General features: G+C 61.5%; 1 protein-coding gene across 4 annotated transcripts in view; it reads left to right on the forward strand.

Moving 5' to 3' along the window:
- Window positions 1–703: 703 nt before the first annotated feature.
- Window positions 704–19,987, forward strand: part of ZNF512B (zinc finger protein 512B) — a 38,970-nt gene continuing 19,686 nt past the window's right edge. The window contains exons 1-9 of one of the 4 annotated variants that reach the window (XM_075438668.1): window positions 704–789; window positions 6,395–6,517; window positions 9,481–9,560; window positions 10,506–10,634; window positions 10,977–11,149; window positions 11,314–11,567; window positions 12,360–12,431; window positions 14,658–14,792; window positions 17,079–17,203. In XM_075438668.1, the coding sequence (XP_075294783.1) occupies window positions 6,397–6,517; window positions 9,481–9,560; window positions 10,506–10,634; window positions 10,977–11,149; window positions 11,314–11,567; window positions 12,360–12,431; window positions 14,658–14,792; window positions 17,079–17,203 (1,089 nt within the window). In that variant the 5' untranslated portion in view covers window positions 704–789; window positions 6,395–6,396. Of the gene's footprint in view, window positions 790–1,020; window positions 1,393–6,394; window positions 6,518–9,480; window positions 9,561–10,505; window positions 10,635–10,976; window positions 11,150–11,313; window positions 11,568–12,359; window positions 12,432–14,657; window positions 14,793–17,078; window positions 17,204–19,987 lie in introns of those variants that run through there. The other 3 variants (XM_075438670.1, XM_075438669.1, XM_075438671.1) reach the window with 3 other exon arrangements.

Here is a 19,987-nt window from a genome sequence, read left to right on the forward strand (position 1 = left end):
GACACCGCGAAGGGTGTGACACAGGTAGGGTACCCTGCAGGGTGTGACACCGACAGGGCACCGCGAAGGGTGTGACAACAGGCAGGGTACACTGCAGGGTGTGACACAGGCAGGGTACCTCGGGGGGGTGACACCGGCAGGGCACCCCGGGGGGGTGACACAAACAGGGCACCCCGGGGGTGTGACAACAGGCAGGGCACCTCGGGGTGTGACACCTACAGGGCACCTTGAGGGGTGTGACTCGGGCAGGGCACCGTGGAGGCTGTGACACAGGCAGGGCACCTTGAGGGATGTGACAACAGGCAGGGTACCCCAGGGTGTGACACCGGCAGGGCACCCCAGGGGGGTGACACCGGGAGGGCACCGCGGAGGCTGTGACACCGGCAGGGCACCCGGGGGGTGACACCGGGAGAGCACCCGGGGGGTGACACCGGTAGGGCACCGTGCCCGCCCCCGGACAGCCGGAGCCCCCCCCCCGCCCGGTCCCGCCCCCCCCGCCGCACCGCCCCCCCCCGCTCCCGGCCCCATCGGCGGAGCCACGCGAGATCCGCGCGGCGCGGGGCCGGCGCGGGGCGCGGGGCGGGCCGGGCGCGCGCATGAGCCGCGGCGGCGGCGGGCGGGAACGCGGCAGCCGAGCGCGGCCCCGCCGCGGGTGTGGGCGCGCCGGGGAGCCCCGCACGGCGGCCCGCAGGCGGGGGCGGCGGGCGGCACCACCTCACCGGCCGGGGGGGGGGGCGGGGGGGGGAGCCCGGCCCTGCTCGCCCCGCACCGCGGCCCGCCGCCGCCGAGGTAAGCACCGAGCTGCGGCCCGGCCCGCCGCGGCGGGGACACCCCGCACCCCCCCCCCCCCCCGCTCCACCCGTCGCCGCGTCGCCATTTTGCCGCTTGCTTTTTCCCCCCCCTCTCCCGGCGGCGCGGCCGGGCCGGGCCCTCCCCGCCGGCCCTCCCCGGGCCCCGGCCCGCGGCGGGGGGACCCCGGCTGTCCCCCGGGGGTGGGGACGCTGACAGGCTCCGGGCCGGCCCCCGCGGCGGGTGACAGGCCCAGGGCGGCCCTGCCGGCACGGTGACGGGCGGGGGACAGCGGGGTGGCACAGCCAGGCCCCGGGGGTGACAGCGGCGCCGGGCAGGGCAGAGGTCCCCGGTCCCCGCCGCCCAGGTCTCCCCGTGCCCGGCTTTTGCGCCCGGGGACGGTTGCGGGAGGAGGGAACGGCCGGCAGAAACTTTGCGCCGTCGAAAATCCTCACCCGCGCCCGAAGAGAGCCGGGAGCGGGCGGCCTCGCGCCCGGGGTGGGTTGTTCCCGCCAGGAGAGCCGCGACGGGGCAGCCGCCGGCCGCTGGCCCTCGCTCGGCCATGGCGACAGCGAGGGGCTGTGCCGCGTGGTGAGGGTGATGGTGAGGGGCTGCGTCGTGTGATGGGGATGATGGTGAGGGGCTGCGCCGTGTGATGGTGGTGATGGTGAGGGGCTGCGCCGTGTGGTGGGGATGATGGTGAGGGACTGCACCGTGTGATGGTGATGGCAAGGGGCTGCGTCGTGTGATGGTGGTGATGGTGAGGGGCTGCGCCGCGTGATGTGGATGATGGCGAGGGGCTGCGCCATGTGATGGTGATGATGGCGAGGGGCTGCGTCGTGTGATGGTGATGATGGCGAGGGGCTGCGCCGTGTGATGAGGATGATGGTGAGGGGCTGCGTCGTGTGATGGTGATGATGGCGAGGGGCTGCGCCGTGTGATGAGGATGATGGTGAGGGGCTGCGCCACGTGATGGGGATGATGGTGAGGGGCTGCGTCGTGTGATGGGGATGATGGCGAGGGGCTGCGCCGCGTGATGTGGATGATGGCGAGGGGCTGCGCCATGTGATGGTGATGATGGTGAGGGGCTGCGCCGTGTGATGATGGTGAGGGGCTGCGCCGTGTGATGGGGATGATGGCGAGGGGCTGCACCGTGTAATGGTGATGGTGAGGGGCTGCGCGTTGGATGGGGATGGCGGAGAGGGGCTGTGACGTGTGATGGTGATGATGGTGAGGAGCTGCGCCGCGTGATGGGGATGGTGAGTGCCTTTACCACGCACGAGTGATGGCAAGTGGCTGCATGGCACGATGACAGTGGCAATGGTGAGGTGGTGCACCATGCACACGCAGTGGCGATGGGGAGGGCCTGCACCACGCACGAGTGATGGCAAGTGGCTGCTTGGCACGATGGCGATGGCAAGGGGCTGCACCATGTGTGGGTGATGGCGGCAGCGAGGGGCTGCACCGTGTGATGGTGACGGTGAGGGACTCCACCATGTGCAGACAATGACGATGGGCTGCAACACGCATGGGCAAGGGCGATGGCAAGGGCCTACACCACCCACAAGTGATGACAAGTGGCTACACGGCATGATGGCAATGGCAAGGGGCTGCACCATGCATGGGTAAGGGCGATGGCGAGGGGCTGCACCGATGTGTGGGCAATGGCAACGGCGAGGGGCTGCGTCACGCACGCACAAGGGTGATGGCAATGGCGAGGGGCCGCACTGCGGGAGGGCGATGGTGACAGCGAGGGGCTGCACCGCACGCTGCCGGAGCCACCGGGTCGCCAGCCATGCCCGGGGAGGCTGGGGCTTGCACGGCCTCGCCCGCCCCATGGTTCCCTCACAGGAACCCTCCGGCGAGGGTGATTCCGGCTGCCTCCCGAGGAAGCCTCTCCAGCCGCTTCGTCCGCTTTATTCCCGGGAAGTTTCTCCCCGTGCGTGGCCGCGGCTCCGATTCGGCCTCGAGATGTCGGTGCCTTTTGGCGTCCGGCGTCTGCGCCGACCTCGCCGCGTCGCTGCCTGCACGCTGCCTGGCACACCGCGCCGGCCCGGCCAGCGCTTCCGCAGCGCTGGGCAGCTCGCCCGCCTGTCCGGCTTCGCCTACGTCTGGAGCCGCTGGTGAATAATTAATAAGAAGCAGAGCGGAGCAATGGGTGATCGGGCCGGTCGGCGCGCGGCGCGGTGCGTCTGTAGCTGTGGGACCAGGGTGGGGGTCCTGGCAGGAGAGTTCGTGGTCAGGACCCCCGGGTGACATTTCCCCGCGTAGCCATAAGGACGCCGAGGGGGTCATGGCTGTCCCTGGCTGCGTGCGTGCTCCACGGTCACGAATGGGCGTTTATACGTGGAATTATTTCCCCTTTTCCAGTTTTGCCCAATTTCCAGGCTGTGCCTGGCCCGCAGAGCGTGAGGTCAGACGCTGCCGGGGCGGTGGGTGGCTGGGACATCGCCGTCCCGCGCCAGACCCGGCGGAGCAGCGCGTGGCCGTGCCGGCCGGTGGCTCGGGAGCGGTGCCTTCGGCGTGGCGGGTTCCCGGGGATCGCTCACCGCTTCCCACAGCCACGGGCTCCCTCCTCGCCCCTGCTCCCGGCGCTGCCGGCTCAGCCTCCGCTCGTCCCGCGCTGGCTGCTGTGCCAGCACGGGCTCTTTCTCACCAGAGCGGGATGCTTCAAAAATGCCGCCGTGGATTTCCAGAAAGGTCCCTGGAGCTGCGCCGGGGGCTTGGGCAGGGAGGGTGCTGCCAGCCCCGACCTTCCCGTGCCGTGTCCTCGCCCCGCGCACAGGCGGGACCTCCCGGTGTCTTCTCCTCCCGCTGCCGGTTGCAAAAGGGTTTGCGCCGAAACGTACCGAAAGCGTGGCCGGGCGCGGGCTGTTGCCCGGTTTCGGTGTGGTTCTCAAAAACGAGTGAAAAGCTTGGACATTGCACAAAAAAAAGAAAACACAATGGGCTGGTTTCTGCTCTCTGGCTCCGGGGCAGTTCCTCTGGGTTCCCTGGGGTTGTATCGGTGGCCAGGGAGCGGTCTGGCTCTCACGGAGTACTTTATGGGATTTTTATTTTTCATTTAGGCAAAAAATAAGAAGGGGAAGAAAAAATTCAAAGAAGTATTGGGTGCAGAAAAACAAAGGATGGTCAAATCCTCCTGGGCTGGCCCGAAAGGATCCCTTGGAGGGGACAGAGGTGTGCAGGGGAGCGAGGAGCACCCGGCGGTGGGAGTAGGGCCAAGCCGGGCACCCCAAACGCCGGCTGTCTCGCTGCTCGGGGTGCGAGCGTGCTGGTGGGTGCCATTCGGTGGGGAGGGGGCCGGTGCTGGCCCTCCCTCCCCTCTCCTCCTGGGACAGGAGCCCGGCCCGAGGGGCCAAGCCACGGCACAGCTGCATTTCGGCAACGGGTTGGGGAAAGCAGCAGGGCGAGGGAGGTTCTCCTTCCCCTCTGCTCTGCCCTGGGGAGGCCCCATCTGCAGTGCTGTGTCCAGTGCTGGGCTCCCCAGTTCAAGAAAGATGAGGAGCTACTGGAGAGAGTCCAGCGGAGGGCTGCGAGGATGAGGAGGGGACGGGAGCATCTCTCCTACGAGGAGAGGCTGAGGGAGCTGGGCTTGTTCAGCCTGGATGAAGAGAAGGCTGAGAGGGGACCTTAGAAGTGCCCATAAATATCTGCAGGGTGGGGGTCAGGAGGACGGGGCCAGACTCTTTCCAGTGGTGCCCAGCGACAGGACAAGGGGCAACGGGCACAAACTGAAGCAGAGGAAGCTCCAGCTGAACCCGAGGAAGAACTTCTTCCCTCTGAGGGTGCCGGAGCCCTGGCCCAGGCTGCCCAGGGAGGCTGTGGAGTCTCCTTCTCTGGAGATATTCCAGACCCGCCTGGACGCGGTGCTGTGCAGCCTGCTCTGGGTGACCCTGCTTGGGCAGGGGGTTGGGCTGGGGGACCACAGAGGTCCCTGCCAACCCCTGCCATGCTGGGATTCAGTGATTCTGTGAAAGGCGTCAGCCATGTGGGTTTCCCCTTGGTTTTCACGCGTGGAGATCGCAGCGTCTTCGCCTCTCAGTTCGCTGGTCTTTCCTGAGCCTTGGGTTGTTTTTTTTTTTTACTTTTTAATTCAAGGAACTCGACTGAGGGTCGCTTGGAGGAGCCACCCAGGAAGGTAGGGGACCGGGGCGTTCGTCCCGGCGGGCTCGGGGACAGCAGCAGTGCCCACACGAGTGGGAGTGGAGCCGCGATTTGGGAAGGGGCCGCTGGGACCCCTGTCTGTGCCTGCTCTGAGACCAGCCCTCCCCAGGAGGGAGCCAGGGGCGGTCAGGCTGCAGCTCCTGTCCAGGTCTCCCACCAAAAGAGCCCAAATTCGCTGAATAAATGATCCCTGTGTTCAGCACCGAATGCCGGGGAACCCGTTGCCAGGGCTGGAATTTCTCGTTTGAGCCGATTAACCTCTGCGTCCGTGCAAACAAGCACGTGTGTGTCACCAGCCGGGCACGTGCTGGAAGCTTTTGCCAGGTCTTCTCAGAGCTGCATGCGATGTGTGGTGCCCGTTCCCAGGCGGAAAGTCCCCGGGGGGGCACCTCGGGAAGGGCCGTGGGACCCTCGTGTCCCCCATGTCGGTGGCACGGCCGGCGAGCGGGCACGTCGGAGGTGCCCCCCTGGCCTCCGCCATCCCGCTGGGACGGGTCGGGATGCTGGGGGTGTCAGCTCCGTTGAGTGAAGCGATGCGAGCGTGGTCTCGTGGGGGGCGTTGGGGCGAAGCCTCTGTGTCAAAAAACGCGTGTGCGGGGGCGAGAGGCGTTGAGCGGAGGCGAAGAGGGCACCGATGGGCGCTTCCCTGCGTCGGTGCCTGGCTGAGCGTTGCCGTCGCGTCCCGACTGAGGCCTCGAGGCCGTGGTGGTCCGGGGAATCGCCTCCCAAGGGCCTCACGCTCTCCATGAGGAGGCTGGAGGGCTGCTTGCCCCGGGGCTGTACGCGGCGTCGCCCGGCGCGGCCCCCGTCCTCGGCCGTGTCTTTGCTTACGCCCTCGGGAGGGGGGGACGGTGCCCGAAGCCGAGCGGGACAGAGCCAGGGTGTCCTGCCAGCCGCTTCCGTCGGGAGCGAGATCCGGCCTTCTGCGACAATTCCTGATGTTCATTATTTATAGAGAAGCCAAATTGAATTATTAATACGGAAAATTCAGATAACGTTAACAATTCTCAGTTTATAACGGTTTCCCATTAATAAGGAAAATTGGAAATTTATCACGACATCTGCTCATTAAAGCCCGCTATTTTTTTCTTTCTTTTGGTGTTTTAAATGAAAGCAGGGAAATAAACGAAGAGGGAAAGCCATTTATTCGCTACTTCTCTCGGCAAAGTCAGCCCATAATTTTTAATAAAGTCTGCGCCGTTACGCGGGGAGGGGAAAGCAGCCTGTAATGAAAGCAGCTTTTCAGCCATGTCGGTGGCGTTGCTCGGCTGTGGAAGAAACACCCGGCAGCGCGGCCCGTTTCTTCCCTTTGTGGGAACCGTGAAGCGGCGTGATAGTTTTCTAATTTCCCTCCCTCCCCAGCAGCTCTCCTTGCTTTCGCCATGTGTCGCTCCCGGCTCCGAGGAGTGATTTTTAACGCCTCCCCTGCTTCTTTCAGAGATGGCGGATTCCTATGCCTGTAAAGGTGGAAGGAAAACCGCAGGCTCGAACAAACCCGCTGCCAGCAAAGAAAGCAGGACGGAGACGAGGATAAATCCACCGGCAGAGCTGCCCAGGCTCGGTAAGGAGCTGGGTTTTTCTTTCTGCGGAGCTGGATGGGGCGGAGGGGACAAGCGCCGGGGTCGGGGGGGCGGCTGCTGGAAGGAGGGGGTGCGAGCGCGTCGGGTCTCGGCGTGCCTCTGCTCCTCGACGCGCTGGCGTGGGCTGTGCCGGGGCCAAAACCGCCGCGGCCGCTCGGAGAACCGGTCGCTGGGAGGGATGGGGACGCGAGAGGCACGCGTCTGGCTTAACGAGATGGGTGTCTCGCCGCCCGTTTATCGTGTCGGCCGCTAAGTGTTACATCAAAGGGTGGAAAGGCTCTAACGAGTTCAGAGCATCTGCTGCCTCCCGTGTCGCGGCCCCCGGGACGGAGGCTCACGAGCCTACGAGCCCCCGGGGACCCGCTTGCCGAGGGCTGTCGCTCTGATGGATCGCCCGTTTCTCTATCCAGGAATCTCCAGGCCTGTGGAGGTTTTTCTCCTGTCTGCTTACGCTGGGCAGATCTGGGTGCGGAGGGGCTCGCTGAGGGTGGAAACATCTGGTGGGGATCACTTTGGTGGGGTGAACGAGGCTTGATGCGGGCTGGGGAGACAGGGGCCTCTCCTGCCGCTGCTTTGCGGCACCCCCCTCAGATGCAGCAGCCTCCTTGGTGCAGGGACCACCCTTTCCAAGCCAGCTCTTGGTCCAGAGAAGCCTCGAGTCCCTTGGCAAGCCGTCCCCAGTCCTCATTTCTGAGGGACACGCTGTTTCCACCCCGCTGATGCGGCCCAGGGCTGCAGTAGCCCGCTGCAGGGGGGTGCCCAGCCACGGTGCTGGCCGTGACACCGAGCGCCATCGGGTCTCCTGCCAACGCCTGTGAGATCCAGAGTCCAGCAGAGCCGGCGCGTGGTGGGCAGGGGTGGGATGCTGGAAGAGAAGATGGGATTTCTGTTCCTCCCATCCCCGTCCTCGCTGTCCCCAGCCGGCAGCTGGTCAGCGAGGGCGTTGAGGGGCGGCTGGACTGGCAGCTCTGGGGTTTGGCACGAAACGTCCCCAAAAGTTTTGAAACTTGTGGAAGTTGTGAGAAGGAGAGGAGAGCTTTCACTGAGCATCTGGGCGAGCCGTGGCCCCAGATGTGCCAGGCTCCCAGGGGAGCTGCCCGGAGGGACGGGGACGTGCTGCCGTGGGATGTTTCAAAGTCAGAATATTTTGAAGTGTGTAGGAGAGAAAACAGAAAACGAAGAGAGTGATAAGCAGGTAACTGCAGCGTTGTGAGCTTTTGCTGCCAATCCTGTATTATTTGGTGGTTTTTCGTAATCGCTCAGCTCGTGGAGTCCCGTGATGTGCAAGAAGCATAGCTCCCTGGTAGTGTTCAAGGCCAGGTTGGATGGAGCTCTGAGCAGCCTGGGCTGGTGGAAGATGTCCCTGCTCATGGCAGGGGGGTTGGAACCAGATGATATTTAAGGTCCCTTCCAACCCAAACCATGCTGTGCTATGCTATGATTCCCCCTTGCACGTGCGGGGCGAGGCCCTCGCTGACACGAGCGTGGAGGAGAAGCCTGAGCGCGTGGTCTAGGAGCAGTGGAGCAAACGCAAAACGCAGAGGGCAGCCGCGATGCACAGATGTCCTTCACGGGCACTGCGAGAGTTCTGAATGAACCCTGCACAGTTGCTCCAGGACTCGCATGGTTTGGGGCCAAGCTTGGAAAATCCTCCCCTCTCCTCAGGGCCACGAGCCGTTCTGGGGCAGGAGCCGGGCAGGTGGGAGTCTGAACCAAACGGGCTGGGTGTGGGACAGCCCAGAGGCTGCCTTGCAAGGGGGGTGGGTAAAGGGCTTTTTAGGGACATTTTCTTACAGTCCACGAGGGTCACCACCTCCTGCAGACGAGGCCTTCTGGGCTGGAGGGATTCCCAAAGGATGCTGCACCACCGAGGGATGCTTCTACAGGCGTCGAAGTGGAGCAAAGCAGCCGGCGTGACTTCAGGGGACTGGGAAGAAATGAGGCAGCTGTCTTGTTTGCTGTTTGACCCCTGGCTGCTGGGCCAGAAGGCGTGAACAGGGAGAGAGAGTGTGTGTGGTTTTGGCAGCGGCTTTGTAGGTGGCTGGTTGGCTTTCTGTTTGAGCTCCCTCCCTTGTTCCAAAAAAATCCTGGATTGGCTTCTGAGTACAGCCAGCGCCAGGCTTGGAGCAGAGCTCCTGTTCCTCAGGAGCTGAAGGGATTTCTGGCTCGGCTTCCCACTTCTTCTTACCTGAATTTCACCAGAGAAGGGTGTTCTACGGGTCGAGTTTAGGTTTTTTTGATGTAAATCATCCTCTCCTAGCTGTTCTGGGGTTTCCTTCTCGGGGATGCTTTTTGGGTTGTTTCTGTTCTGATACAAAGTGACTTCTATTCCCTGTCCCGTTGATTAAGCTCTCCCAGATCTCAGCCTGGGTTTTCTGGAAGTGGCATTTCCCTCTGGCCGCTCGCATCTGTCCAGAGTTACGGATCAGCTCTGCTGCTGCTTGGAGCGACGGGAGGTTGGGTGTGAAGCTGGGGTGATTCGGTGAACTGCCCTCAGCCTCTGCGTACAGACCCCGGGGAAAGCTGCGTTTGTACTGCTTTGGTCGATCGCTTTTGGGCGTGAAGTAGGTGAAATCGGGGAGTTCGCTGCCCTTGTGAGCTGAAGCGTCTGGTCTGGGGCTTGGCAGTTTAACGTGCTGCTGTGGTGTGCCCCATCGCATGGCACTGGGGGCTTTGTAGTCTGCCCTGGTTGAACTGGGCAGAAAGGAGAGCGGTCGGCAAACCCCAGGAGAAGCAGCCGTCTCCTCTGCGGGCATCTGCCCGTGTCTGTGTGCTGAGTTGCGGGGAAGCTGGCCCTGCCTCCCAAAGGGGAATCTCCGTCCTTGCCAGGGCCGGGGCACGGCAGCCCAGCGCCAAGGCAGACCCCGTGCGGGGCGGCAGGATCGCCGGGGCAGCGGCTCCTCCGGCACGGGCAGCAGGCGACGTGTGCCCCATCTGTTTGCAGGAAATGCAACCAGTGACAAAACTGAGGGCAGGAAGAAAGGACGACCCAAGGCCGAGAACCAGGCGCTGAAAGACATCCCGGTAAGACCCCGACGCCTCGCCGGCCTCGCTCCCTCCGACTTGCCCTGCATGCCTCGCTGCACCGCGCGCTCCAGCCAGCCCTGCTCCAGGGTTAGCCCTGCCTCCCCGGTGGTTTAATCTTCAGAGCAGCCTTGTCTTGGACTCAGCAAGATCTTGGCCCCTGAATGCCCTCCGTGCCAGCATCCAGGATCCTCCAAAGCCCTGGTCAGGGAGCAGTACCCAGTCTTCCCTTCCCCAGGCCGTTCCCAGAAGAGCTGGGTTCCCTCGCAGCCACGTTAGGTTTGGCTAATGATCTGGCAGCACTGGTGAGGGGGTGATTTATTCCCCGTGGAGTTGTGCGGTTTAATTCCAGCACGGTGGCGTGGACGACACACAGAGCAGTTTGTCATGAGAGCGTGGGCAGCGGGTGATTTACTGACTGGATGAAATGTGGGGTGGTTAAATCACCCGGGCGACTTCTGGCCTGATTTATTCCCCAGCCTGGCCGGGAGCGTGCGTGTGCACTGGGAGGCACAGCAAGGTAAATTCTCAGGAGGAACCATTACGCTGCAGAGCCTGGAGCTCCGTCCCAGCACCCCACGCTGGAGGGAGCACTGCTGCAGCGAGGCACAGCCGGGGGGTCTGCTTCGCAGCCGCGTGGTGGGGAGGGGTGGGCAGGAGTGCTCGGAGGTCTTGGGTGTCTCCTCGGCCCCCTCTTCACAGAATCACCGAATGGCAGGGGTTGGAAGGGACCTCTGGGGGTCACCCAGCCCAACCCCCTGCCCAAGCAGGGCCACCCAGAGCAGGCTGCACAGCACCGCGGCCAGGCGGGGCTGGAATATCTCCAGAGAAGGAGACTCCACAGCCTCCCTGGGCAGCCTGGGCCAGGGCTCCGGCACCCTCAGAGGGAAGAAGTTCTTCCTCATTCCTTCGCTCAGCTACGTGTCCTGTCTCTCCTGTTCCCAGCTCCCCCTGATGAACCAGTGGAAGGACGAATTCAAAGCCCACTCCAGAGTGAAATGTCCCAATTCAGGCTGCTGGCTGGAGTTCCCCAGCATTTACGGCTTGAAGTACCATTATCAGCGCTGCCAAGGGGTAAGGAGACCAGAGGGCTCTGTGTCCTTTCTGGTGGCCAGCTCTTACATTACCGTCTGCAGGGTGAAGCCCCCCTCAGGTCTTAGACCCCAGGAAAACTGTGAGATGAAAACGGGGAGGGTGCAGACGTGCCAGTGACAGTTTGTGAGGTGTGTACGAGGGGGGCTGGGATCCCTCCAGCTCAGTGTGAGTCGTGGCCTGGGGGGATCGTGGACCATCGGTAGCCATTTGGAGGGGCAGAAGGGTCTTACCCACAATTTTTGTTCATGCCTGCATCAGAAAAACCCTGTTCCTTTTATGGCCTAATGTCCGTGCTCACTTGTGTCTCCCCGCTCCACACAGGGTGCGATCTCAGAGAAGCTGACGTATTCCTGCTCCTACTGCGAAGCTGCCTTCACCTCCAAAACCCAGCTAGAAAAGCATCGGCTCTGGAATCACTTGGACCAGCCAGTGCCAACCAGCAAACCAGAAAACAAAGTGCCGAAGGCCATTGGGAAGAGCAGCAGCAAGAAAAGGTACCAGGCTGTGGGTGGGCTGCGTGCTGGTGGCGTAGGGATGGCCGGGAGAAGGGGAACGCGCCCACCTCCATCCCCATCATCTGGGCTGGCGAGCGGGGAGAGGTGTCAGGACATTTGTCTAACAACCCCTCTTTAAACAAGCCCTCTGTGCTTTGCCCTAGAGCTGCTGAGAGTTCAGCTTGCCCCACCATCCATCCCAAACAGGCAAAGACGGAAAAAGCCGTGGCCCAGGACCACGCCGAGAACGGCGAGTGCCTGGCGGAGAGCCGGGAGAGCAAGGAGTTTCAGATCGCAGCAGCCGAGGCGATGGCAGCCGCCACCCCCACGGCGAAGTCCTCGAGCGGCAAGGATGCCACGCAGCAGGGGGGCAGCCAGGCCTCGCTGCAGGAGGAAGACCCCGAGAGGATGAAGCACAGTAAGATTAGAGCCCGGGGCTACGCTGGTTCGGGAGCCCGGAGGGGGTTGTCCCACGGGAAGGGAAGGGGCTCTCCTCCAGCCCACGCTGCTGCCAGCGTCTCTGAATGCATCCAGGCCTTTTTTCAACCTCCTGATAATTTGCCCTCCGCCCAGTTTCTTGCAGCAGGGAGTTCCACTGAGAGTTAAAGCCAGGCTGCAGCCGTGGCAGAGGTTTTTCTGTAGGACCTGTAGGATTGGAAATGGATTGAATTCCCCGCGGCGTGGCAAGCTGCCGCGTCAGCCCGTCTGTCCTCGCTGAGCGTGGCGTTTCAAACCAGGGTGGTTCTGGCAAACCCATTTCCCTGCGGTGCTGGGACAGGGTACGGAGGCTCGCTGTCCGTTACTGCCGCGGGGCTGGCGGGCAGGGCCGCGGCTGTCCCCGTCACCGCGTGGGTTTGCACCGCTTGCAGCTCCCAAGTGAGCCACCGCCAGCCCCCCCCCGGCTGCTGAGGCTGTGGAAACCGCGCGGCTTTTGGAGCGAGGCAGAGCCACGGCTTCCACGGTTTGAGCTGGCCTCGGGCAGCATGATTTCTCCTGGTTTTGTGGGGTGGGAAGCAGCGTCGCGTTCCTCTTTGGTGGGGTGGCTGCTTCCTTCAGCAGCCCTGGGTTTCACAGGGACAAAGGCCTCCTCAGGGTGATCCACCGCTGACATGCAGCGCGTGCCCCCCCCTTGCCTTAGGACTGCGGAAGCCCCCCTGGCAGTACAGTTATTTGACCAAATCTCTCCCTCTGTTTCTCTCTTTTGAGTCAGGAAGGAAACAGAAAACTCCTAAGAAGTTTACGGGGGAGCAGCCGTCCATCTCGGGGACGTTTGGACTGAAAGGTAATGCTCTGGGGGATGACTCTGGCCCGCTACAGGGCTGCCGCTTCTCCCCGGGGCGTCTCAGGGAAGCCCCTTCCCCACGAGCCCTCCCTGTGGTGGAGATACATGACCCACAGCCTGGGGACGTCGTGCTGGAGGAGCTGGTGCCTTTGGCCGTAAGAGTGTCGTAAAGGGAATGAAAGGCAGCTGGTAAAACCCTGCCTGCTCTGCTTGGGAATCTGTTGCTGGAAAATGAGGGAAGAGAGGAGAGGACCTGGGAATGTCCAGCCTGTAGCACAAGAGTAACGAGCCACTGACGTGAAAAACATCATCTCATCATCATCCCCCCGTCCTGGGATGTCACGGTATTTCCAGTAGCGCCGAAGGGACTTCTGCTGCGTAGAAAGGCTGGGTGACGCATCCGTCCCTCGTTGTCTCCAGTGCTGGTCACCCACATTCAGCAGAATGAATTGAAGGGGGAAGAGACGTGTTAGCGGGATGTTTTCTGAGAGGAGGCTCAGAAGCTGGCTGCTTCAGGCTGACAAAGCAAGAGCGAGTGGGGCTGTGGCCGTGCTCCATAAATACACTCGGCTGGGCTGGGAATGGGGGAGGAAGCCTGGAGCATCCCTGGCACGAGAGCAACTGGATTCAGACCAGCTATGAAATTCTTTCTATCAGGGAAATAAAAAGCAGGTTTCCAGGCACTGCAGGAGGCAGCACCTTCCAGTACAAGAGGCGTTCAGGGGAGAGGCACTAATGGCTTTGAAGGGATCAGACACCCACCCAGGAGCGGGCTGGACGTGGTTGCTGCAGCTTCCTGTCCTCTGGCTCCCGGGAAGCCTGGCGTTGTTTCCCTTCTCTTCCCCACAGAAGAACTGCCATGGACTGAAACATCTGCTGTGGGTTCTTCGAGAATAAGCTGGTCCCCCCAGTGACCCGCTGCCTCAAATGGAGAAGATCGGGGGGGTGTTTGCCTCCGTCGCCCATGGCAGTTTGCTCCCCAGAGACATGGGTGCCACCAGCCCGTCACGGGGTGCTGTCTCCATTCAGACCCTGGGTTTGCAAGTCACGACCCACAAGTTCAGGGGGACGTGGACCCTCGTGGGGCAGGTGTGGGTCTGACACTGGCACTCGCAGTGCTGCCTCCAGCACCTTCCGTGGCAGCGCAGGCCAGGGCTGAACCGCACGTGGATTTGGGGGTGGCCGGACCCAGGGGAGAGCCCCCTCCTCTCTTCACCAGCCTTTCCAAAGCATCGTCTGCAAGTCGCGTTTTCCATTCCTTAGGTCAGCGCAGGAACTGCCTGGGGATTCTGCGTGGGGATCGGGCAGCGCTGCCGCTGCCAGCGCGCTCTCGGCGTGTGCTGAGCCGCCTCCTGCTCGCTTGGCCCCGCTCGGTCCAGGGACGGTGCCTCGGGGGTTGGCAGCGATGCCTTCAGCGGGCTGGATGGGAAGCACACGCTTTGCCCGTGCGGTCATGCGGGGATGAGGCACGGAGGACACGGGAGGGCGGATGCGCTCGGGAGGAGCTGGCTGAGAGCCTGGTGCTCTGCCTGCGCAGAGAGCTCTGCCTTCGAGATCCTCTCCGCTTGGCCAGCAGGCTCGGTGACAGTCACCGGCAGCCCCAGGTAGCTGCACCAGGGTTCCTCTTCCCCGTGCGTCCGTCGCCAGGTCACCCCTCCTGTTGCTTCCTGACCCTTCCCAGCACTGGCAAGACCGGCAGAGACCTGCGTTCGTCATTGCATACAGATCCAGGGACAAAAGGTCCTGCGGGATCTGGTGTCAACGATCCCAAAGTTCGCCCTGTTTCCTAAGAGGGACCCCAGTTCCTTGGCATAAGCAGTTGGACGGCCTTTCCGGTGCCGGAGCATCAGCAGAAACATTGTTTTTATATCCAGATTTTGCTGTTCCAATTCCCCCTTCTAGTTCCTTGCAGAACGTGCTTTGCCTCCTCTCCAGCCTGTCTTCCACACAGTCTGCCTGGCTCGAAGCCTCCTACCCCGCTTTGCTGTGGGGTTTCTGTGGTTCAGAAACTGTCAGGGCTGGGGGAAATCACTGTTTGTAAAACATCACAAGCTGTTACGGTGTCGCTTGTCGTAATTCTGGACCTGGTCCCACACAGACAGTCTTGGCAAACCTACTCAGCTCAGTCCCTGGGTTAGAGGTGGAGACTTTTTACTTGCTAAAGGCAAGTTGCTCTGAGGGTGTTAAAGCAAGTACTGAGTAAAAATGCTCGCGGTCTCTCTCCAGGTCTCGTCAAAGCAGAGGACAAGGCGAAAGCCCATCGAGCCAAGAAGCTGGAGGGGAACACCAACACAGAGGAGCTGAAAAAGAAACCTCCAGGAGCCGGCGTGAAGAAGGAAGCGGCTGTGCATCTGCCGGCAGGTGAGGCTGGTCCAGGCAGGGCCCAGGCAGCGGCTCTGTGTGCAGCTTCGCTGCGTAGCAGCTCAGTCACAGAATCACAGAATCCCAGCATGGCAGGGGTTGGCAGGGACCTCTGGGGTCACCCAGCCCAACCCCCTGCCCAAGCAGGGTCACCCAGAGCAGGCTGCACAGCACCGCGGCCAGGCGGGGCTGGAATATCTCCAGAGAAGGAGACTCCACAGCCTCCCTGGGCAGCCTGGGCCAGGGCTCCGTCACCCTCAGAGGGAAGAAGTTCTTCCTCGGGTTCAGCTGGAGCTTCCTCTGCTCCAGTTTGTGCCCGTTGCCCCTTGTCCTGTCGCTGGGCACCACTGGAAAGAGTCTGGCCCCGTCCTCCTGACCCCCACCCTGCAGATATTTATGGGCATTTCTAAGGTCCCCTCTCAGCCTTCTCTTCTCCAGGCTGAACAAGCCCAGCTCCCTCAGCCTTTCCTCATAGTCCTCTTAGTCCCGGGCTCTCCTCCAAGCCGCCACGGTCCCCACCTTCGCCCACAGCTGGTGGTCCCCACACCCCGCCGGGCCCAGCGGGCTGTGGGCTGGGTGAGGTTTCCAGCAGGTTTGCGAGCAGAAGCAGCACAAAATCAGAAGTAGGAGCACGCAGCTCCTGCCCTTACAAGGTGTAGCACGGGTGTGGGGCAGCCGCTTCTCCTGTAGTGTTGCTGCAGCCACAGTTGGCATCCCGAAAGGGTCGCTCTGCCCTTGCTTCGCTGCAAGTGCTGGGAGTTGACAGCCAAATCCTGGTTCCACTTGGCTTCAGCGTGACCACAGTTTGGGCCAGCATCTGGGATGATGGCATCTTCCTAACATCATCTCCATGCATGGTGCCAGTGCAGAACTCTGGGTGTAATTATGTCTTCTCTGAGGAGCAGCCTACATGCTAGCGCAGGTTGCTGACTTTCCCTGGGAGCTCTGGCAGCAGGAGGAGCGCAGGATGTGCAAGATAAACACAGCTGCAATGCCTTACACTGCTTTCAGTTCAAATAAACGAGACTCTGATCTCACAGGCGTGCAAAAGCATCCAAATAAACAGACTTGGCGGATTTTACTCAGACCGGGCTTCCCTTGCTGGAAGCCCAGCGCTGTTCTGCTGAGAACGCGGTGTCAACTCCAGACCTGGGAGCAGGTTTTAGCCCCAAGTATGTGTTATTTCGGGTATTTTTTCACAGAATCACAGAATCCCAGCATGGCAGGGGTTGGAAGGGACTGCTGTGGGTCACCCAGCCCAACCCCCTGCCCAAGCAGGGTCACCCAGAGCAGGCTGCACAGCACCGCGGCCAGGCGGGGCTGGAATATCTCCAGAGAAGGAGACTCCACAGCCTCCCTGGGCAGCCTGGGCCAGGGCTCCGGCACCCTCAGAGGGAAGAAGTTCTTCCTCGGGTTCAGCTGGAGCTTCCTCTGCTCCAGTTTGTGCCCGTTGCCCCTTGTCCTGTCGCTGGGCACCACTGGAAAGAGTCTGGCCCCGTCCTCCTGACCCCCACCCTGCAGGTATTTATGGGCATTTCGAAGGTCCCCTCTCAGCCTTCTCTTCTCCAGGCTGAACAAGCCCAGCTCCCTCGGCCTCTCCTCGTAGCAGAGATGCTCCCGTCCCCTCCTCATCCTCGTAGCCCTGCGCTGGACTCTCTCCAGTAGCTCCTCATCTTTCTTGAACTGGGGAGCCCAGAACTGGACAGAGTACTCCAGATGGGGCCTCACTACAGCCATTCAAATGAACACATGCCTGGAAGCTAGCGCTGCCCTAGCTGCCTGTGTGCCTGCCGGGAAGGGGAGTGCCAGGGAGGCTTTCCAGGCACACGTCCGGATGGAGCCGAGACGCTCACCCTTGTTTCACTCCTGCTAACTGTTGTTTGGCAGGGGGTGGTTATTCCACGCAGGGCAAGATGAGGCGGCTGAGGGCATCATCGTGATTTAGCTCCCAGCATGCAGGATACCAGCAGGGTTGGAAAAGTGAAGTGCCACTGGGTCAGGTAGCTCCCCGCAGAGCGGCCCAGTGACCTGGTTTGCTCAGGCAGCTGCGGGAGGTGTGTGCCAGGCAGAGCTGCAAGAGCCTGCATGGGCTGTGCCTGGTTTCATCCGTGCCTGGAAGCGTATTTCTCTTTTTTTTTTTTAACATCAGGAACTTTTCCCAGTTCAGTGCTTTTCAGCGTAGCCAACCAAGGCTTACGACAGGGCTGTCATCTGCCCGGCAGCCCAGGCAGGCTGTGGTCTCCACAGCTGGGTGTAACACCTCTCTCCTCTCCTCTCCCTCGCCAGCAAACCCCGAGGACCAGTGGCAGCGGGAGATCAGCGAGAAGGGAGAGGTCGCCTGTCCAACCTGCAGCGTTATCACCAGGAAAACTGTTGTGGGGCTCAAAAAGCACATGGATGTCTGCCAGAAGGTAAGGACTTGCTTTATTCAATCACGAGCATACGGATTTTGGAGGGGAATGGAGGTGGGCGTGTGCCACTCGTAAATGCATATTGGTGGTCCTGAAACCAGTTCTGGGCTGCGTTTGACAGAGCACTTGCTAGTCGTCTTCGGAGAGCTGGCTGCCTCGCAGCGATTCGGAGGGATCTGGGCACCTCATTCTCAGCGGTTCTGAACCCCTTTGTGGTCTGGGCCCCTTGCCGTGCTGTCTCCAGCAGAGCTGGGTATTTCTAGTAGCTAAACAAATAGTTTTAAGGCTGGAGAGATTGTTGGGGTTGTCTCTAATGTGGCCTCCTCCAGAGTCCTGGCTGTGGGATTTCACTGCGCGCCGTGCCTCGCATCAGGCCAGAGAAATTGTGGTTGAATGAGAGCACGTCTCAGGGAGACACCGAGCTCGGGGGTGCTCAGGCAGGCTGTCAAGACGCGGGAGTGCGGTAATGGTGCAGTGAAAAATTGTCTCTCTGCCACGCCGCCATCCATCAGAGCAGGGGATTACGTCTTCATCCGTCACCTGGCGCGGTGCAGAGCCATCACCACAGAAAGCCGACGCGGGGATCGATGCCTCCCGCTTGGAAAATATGTGGCTCGGCTTTGATTCCACATTCATTTTCTGTGAATGCCTCCTCAGCCTTTGCCTCCCTCTTTATGGAGCAGTGGGAGGCTGCTCTCCCTTTCAAACCCCGTACTACATCAATGCCAGGCAGAATCCTGCCTCCTCTGACGTCCTCCTGGCTTCAGCGGAGTGGGGATCTTGGCCATCACTGCTCATATCTCCTGCGCTTTGGAGCATCTCCCGCGGCAGACGGGCTCCACGCGGGCTGCAGGGCCAGCCGGCCTGCCGAGCGCGGCTCTGCCGGGGCAGTCAGCCCCGTCTTCCTCTCCATAAAGAAGCCAGTGGGCGTTCAGCCGAGGAACTGGGGCTCCAGCCCGAGCAGCGGGTGTTTTGTCACCCCTCCCCGGGAGGCTCGATCCCTGCTGGGGCTGGCTGTGCCGCTCCGGGAGCTGGGCTGCTTCGCCGAATCCCTGCCAGAGCAGCCTGTGGCCCAGGAGGACAGTCCCCAAGCTCTGGGGGTGTGACTGCAGGTCCAGCTCTCAGCAGTTCACCTCTGGGATGAACCTGTGGCACGTCCTTAGCACGGCCCCGCCGCTGCGGGCACAGGGGGTCCCCATCAGAAGTGACCCTGGGGTGCAGGCGCCCTCTCGGCTTGCTCGCTGCTTTAATGACTGAAGTGTTTCTTAGCTGGGCAATGGGAAGCGGATGTGCAGGCTCCCCAAACTCTTAAAAAACAATGGCAATTGGTTTCTCCATTCCTTGCTCGTCACGAAGCAGTCTGCCCTGTTTCCTTTGGTTTTGGAAAGGGAATAGGGAAAGGGAACGGCTGCAGCGTGCTTCGGCCTGAAGGAGATGAGGGCAGGTATGTCCTCCCAGCATCCCGGGTGGGAGGGCTTGTTAGAAGATGGACATGGCATGTTCTTCAGTGTTGGCTGGAGGAGTAAACCCCAAATTGGTTGGCATTGCCATCTGACGAGTGAAGAAGCTTTTAGCATCCACCTTGTTAGGATCAAGCACTTGGGTCTGGAGCAAGATGAACCGATGGGAGCACAGGTACAAGTGAGACATTCCCAACTGGCTGAGTTTATTCTTCATGTCCCCAGAGCTCCAGGAGGAGGAGGGATTTGCAGCTCCATCTGCATTCCCTCTCCAGCTCCTAGTCCAGGCTTGATTGAAGGGGAAGTGGTGAAGGTGGAGCATCAGCCAGGCAGGAGGAGCAGGAGCGGCCACGGCCGCCCTGACACCGGCTCCCTGTCGAGACATCCCGTCTCTTGGTGCCCAGAGCGTTCACCTCCTGAGTCCGTAAATTCCAGTACCTGCCCCAGAAAAAGTCATGTTCTGCTTCCTCACTTTGCCAGTTCCCCTTGTACTTAAGCTGGGCAGAGAGGAACCTGATGAGGTTCAACAAGGGCAAGTGCAGGGTCCTGCACCTGGGGAGGAACAACCTCATGCATCAGTACAGGCTTGGGGTGGACCTGCTGGAGAGCAGCTCTGCGGAGAGGGACCTGGGTGTCCTGGTGGACGACAGGTTAACCATGAGCCAGCAGTGTGCCCTGGCTGCCAAGAAAGCCAGTGGGATCCTGGGGTGCATCAAGAAGAGTGTGGCCAGCAGGACGAGGGAGGTTCTCCTTCCCCTCTACACTGCCCTGGTGAGGCCTCATCTGGAGTACTGTGTCCAGTTCTGGGCTCCCCAGTTCAAGAAAGATGAAGAGCTACTGGAGAGAGTCCAGCGGAGGGCTACAAGGATGGTGAGGGGACTGGAGCATCTCCCCTACGAGGAGAGGTTGAGGGAACTGGGCTTGTTCAGCCTGAAGAAGAGAAGGCTGCGAGGGGACCTTATAAATGCCTACAAATATCTGAAGGGTGGGGGTCAGGAGGATGGGGCCAAGCTCTTTTCAGTGGTGCCCAGTGACAGGACAAGGAGTAATGGGCACAAACTGAGGCACAGGAAGTTCCGTGTGATCATGAGGAAGAACTTCTTCCCTCTGAGGGTGCCGGAGCCCTGGCCCAGGCTGCCCAGGGAGGCTGGGGAGTCTCCTTCTCTGGAGATATTCCAGCCCCGCCTGGACAAGGTCCTGTGCAGCCTGCTCTGGGTGACCCTGCTTGGGCAGGGGGTTGGACTAGATGACCCACAGAGGTCCCTTCCAACCCCTACTATTCTGTGATTCTGTGATTCTGTGATACGTCAGGGCGTGCATTTGA

Source organism: Opisthocomus hoazin, chromosome 18 (genome assembly GCF_030867145.1).
Source record: "Opisthocomus hoazin isolate bOpiHoa1 chromosome 18, bOpiHoa1.hap1, whole genome shotgun sequence".
Lineage (NCBI taxonomy): Eukaryota > Metazoa > Chordata > Aves > Opisthocomiformes > Opisthocomidae > Opisthocomus > Opisthocomus hoazin.